The sequence below is a fragment of the Myotis lucifugus genome, unplaced genomic scaffold (genome assembly GCF_000147115.1).
Source record: "Myotis lucifugus unplaced genomic scaffold, Myoluc2.0 scaffold_279, whole genome shotgun sequence".
Taxonomy (NCBI): domain Eukaryota; kingdom Metazoa; phylum Chordata; class Mammalia; order Chiroptera; family Vespertilionidae; genus Myotis; species Myotis lucifugus.
In genome coordinates, this window is record NW_005871327.1 from 802,652 (window position 1) to 806,437 (window position 3,786).

The following is a 3,786-nucleotide window of genomic DNA, read 5'->3' on the forward strand; positions in this document are numbered from 1 at the left end:
GCCTCTGCCAAAGACACCCCTAAACTAACACTGGAGGGGAGTGGGCCCTCAGGGCAGCCTCTCCCATCCAGAAAATCGGGCCCGTCCGGTGAGGGGGCCAGTGGCCTCCCAGGAGTCCTGGCCGAGCCTCCAGGTGCCAGCGACGCAAAGCCAGTCCCTTTCCCAAAGCGACCTGCCCCCCCCCCAATCCTAACCAGAGTCCAGCCCCAGGCCTTTCTCTTCTTCCCCTTTTTTCTGACTGGAGACTGATTCCCGTGCTCCTTGCACTTCTGGGTGTGCTGACAGCCTCTCTCCACTCCAGGAATCTCCAGTTCTGTCTTTCAGCTCCACCCCAACACTCCGGTTCCCAATTCACTTCCTAGTCCCCTCGCCCAGAGCACAGAGCTGTGCCCTGAACCTCCAGGCCAGCGTGTCCCTCAAGGGGAGGTCTGTCCTCTGAGAGGACCCGGCCTCCCACCTACAGGGACCCCTCCCTGCGGCCTTCCTCAGCCGGCCCTGCGCTCAGCTCCCAGGGACTCTCAGCCCTGGTGCTCCAGGGACCAGGCTCCTGCTCAGGCCGTGCACGTGCACTGTAGGTGCTCAGGCCTTGGTGAGGTGCGCACAGTAGGTGCTCAGGCCTCGGTGAGGTGCGCACAGTAGGTGCTCCGGCTGTGAGCACGCACAGCATCCGTGCGGCCTGTGGAAAGCCGTTGTCAGTCCTATAAAACAGTCGCTATGGACCATGTTGGGAGTGAGAAACGTGGTTCATTGTGGGTTTGGTTATAAGTGTGATACTTGTCAGAAAGGCTTAGCAAGCTGGCATCGCAGCCACTGACCAGCTCAGGGAGGAGAAAGAGTGGCAGGAACCTCCTAGGATCCAACTGGAGTTAACACAGGTGGACATCCTCGGGCCTCCGGCCCCTCCCCTTCACCCCGATCTGGTCTGCGGCAAATCTAAACATTCGCGAATTCACAGTCATAGTTGGTCATGCGGCACATTATGAACTTCCACTGGCGGTCCCTGTGGAGAGAGAGAGGAGGTTGGTCATGCGGCACATTATGAACTTCCACTGGCGGTCCCTGTGGAGAGAGAGAGGAGGCGATGAGAAAGGACTCCATGGAAGGGCCCCCCATGAAGGGAAAGCCGTGAGCCCCCCAAGGAGCAGGTAGGACCAAAGGGACCTAACCTTCTTCCTCAGAGGACAGGACTGGAAGCCTCCAGAAGACCGAGGGGGGGGGCGTGGCTATGAGGTCAGGAGTCCTGGGCACTTCCTCACCCAGCCCTGGTGGCCCTGCAAGGGACTGACTAGGTGGCTGGCTGTGTGGTCAGCTCCCCCTGCTCCGTCCCTAACAGCTGGGAGCATTAGCATGTAGGTAACGCCATCCACAGTTCACCTTGAAGAATCGTCTCCTAACTGGGCCATCCACCTGCTCGCTTGTTCTTTCTTTGACTGAGTTCTGACCCTGTTGCACGCTCCTTCGGGAAACACAACTGCAGGGAATGAAGGCGAGGAAACCCCTGGAACCCAGAAAGGGAAAGGCGGAGGCCCGCCCTTCTTGCTGGCGTGTTTGCTTAGAGGGCGGGCGTGGGTGTGAGAGTGCATGGACTCGCTCAGCCTTGACCAGCGGGGTGTGGAGGAAGTGGGCATTTTAATTGCCCAAATACATTTCTTTTGTAGTAATTTTAGATGGTGTTCTTCCTTTACTGTGATTCCCCTGCCTTCTTACACAGGGACGCAGAACTAATTTCTTGTTGCCGTGGAGACGTCATTAAAAACATTGAGCACCAGCTCTCCTCTTACCCAGTTGCCCTTCGGGGCTATGCAACCGGTTGAACGTCACCGGCTTCTGTGGTCTTTGAGTTCTGAGGTCTTTCCTTCTCTTAGGTGAGCGCATTTGAGAGTGTGTGCATGTGTGTGTGCATGTGTGTGTGCCTGTGTGTGTGTGTGTGTGTGTGTGTGTGTGATGTGACATCATTCAGCTGTTGCTCCTCCCTGCTGAGGCAAGTTTCGTTCTAAGTACTATCTTCTTTGCTCATTTTTTACTTTGCTGCTTCTAGGAAATAGGTAACTTAACTAGTTAAAATGCATCTAAAATAAAAATGATCCCGACTGAGAACTGAGGGATCTCTTATGAGTAACATGAACGTGTTTGTTCAGGAAGCCTCTTTAGAGCTAATTAAGGCTTGTTTGTTGGCTTGTTTTGTTTTTTTTTTACATTGTGGACCTTATTAAATAAGTGAGCTTTAGTTAGGTGAGATGTCATTTCATTTACAAACATCAATATACACAGAAGATAAGTCACACCCAAACCCATCACCGTCCATAATTGAATGAGTTGATGTAAGTTTTGTTCTCTCTGCAAAGCATGCGTTGCTAACACTTCAGGAACTCATTTGCTGGGCGAACTGATTCCCACCTGACCACAAGTAGATCACATCTACCTTTAACACCTGCATTTATCCACACACCCCTCTCTCTATGTTAGTAGGGAGAAGAATTCTTATTTTCTGCTTATTGTATTGTCTTGATGTATTTAGGTAGGACTGGGAGCTGATGGTGAGAGAAAGGGGATGAACAAGTCAGTGCTTTTTATGTTAATAAAACTTCCCCCTTTCATTTCTAAATACAGTTGGTGGGTTGGTGCGCTTCTCTCCAGCCCCTCCCCTTCCGTCTTCCCACAGCCCCAAGGGGTCATGTGGAGAAACAGCCTCCAACCATGGCTGCCCTCTCCTGCTGACGTGTGGCAAGAAGAAGTGCTTTTTGAAATTGAGTGAAGGGAACAGCTTAGAGCACCATGGGCTACCAAGGAGAGGACGTCCCGCCCCGAGCAGGCTGGACCCCTCGTGGCCGGGGTGAGCGGCTCCACGCAACGCATTTGTGAGAATAAGTCAGTTCCCAGCGCCTCCCATCGTCCACCCAGTCTCTCCTGAATCCTGGACCAAGTGGGAAACCACAAGAGTGAAAACCCCAGCTCGGACTTCCTGCAGGCAGGGCCCTGGCCCGTGGCTCGTGCTGCTCCTCGGCCCTGGCCCGGGGAAGCTCACCTTTCCACCGCGGAGAAGGTGGTTGTCGCTCCGCGCATGTAGTAATCGTAGTCGTAGGACACCATGTCCATGTCCTCGCCGTAGTGGCCTGGGTACTCCGTCGTCATGTGCGGGAGGAGCAGGAGGTGAGAGGGAAGATAAGACTCGGCTGACTGCGGGGCCATCGGGCAGGCTGTGCGAAGGGAGCCTGGGAGCCTGGGCGCCCAGCCCGGAGGTGGATGGCTCTCGCAAACCGTCCCAGGCTGTGAGCAGAGGAACCACCTCCGCTCTCACCTTCCTCCTTCCTGCCAGAGACTAGACTCTGAAAAAGATGTCGATACCTCCCCAGGCCTTGGAGAAATGTTAATATCAACATTAGTTCATTCCATTCAAGTCAACTAGAACCGTGTTTTCAAACCCGATAGCGACTCATTAGGGATCATGAAATCAATGTGATTGGTTTTTGCCAAATGTGCTTTTAAGAAAGAAGAGATAGAATACGAAACATCAGTGAAATTCATTGCACACACGAAGGGTAAAGTTCTTGGGTATATGTGTAAAAACTTTGTTTTCACATGTATGTATGTATGTGTGGTGTTTTATGATGCATGTATTGTGTGGTAGTTTACATGTATGTATGTGTGAGCTTTATGATGCATGGTATTGTGTGGGAGTTTAACTGTATGTATGTATGTGGTTTATGATGCCTGTATTATGTGGTAGTTGGATCGTGTACCGGTTTACTGTGAAGGGATGGATAAGAAAGTGTCTTGAAAAAATTG

At 52.4% G+C, this 3,786-nt stretch overlaps 1 protein-coding gene across 1 annotated transcript in view; it reads right to left on the minus strand.

Annotated features, from left to right (window-relative positions):
* Nucleotides 1-215: 215 nt before the first annotated feature.
* The window catches only part of DPT (dermatopontin), a 31,525-nt gene continuing 27,954 nt past the window's right edge, over nt 216-3,786 (minus strand). The window contains exons 3-4 of the mRNA XM_014465118.2: nt 3,026-3,132; nt 216-1,000 (exon numbers count right to left, since the gene is read on the minus strand). Coding sequence (XP_014320604.1) covers nt 934-1,000; nt 3,026-3,132 — 174 coding nt within the window. The 3' untranslated portion in view covers nt 216-933. The remainder of the gene's footprint in view (nt 1,001-3,025; nt 3,133-3,786) is intronic.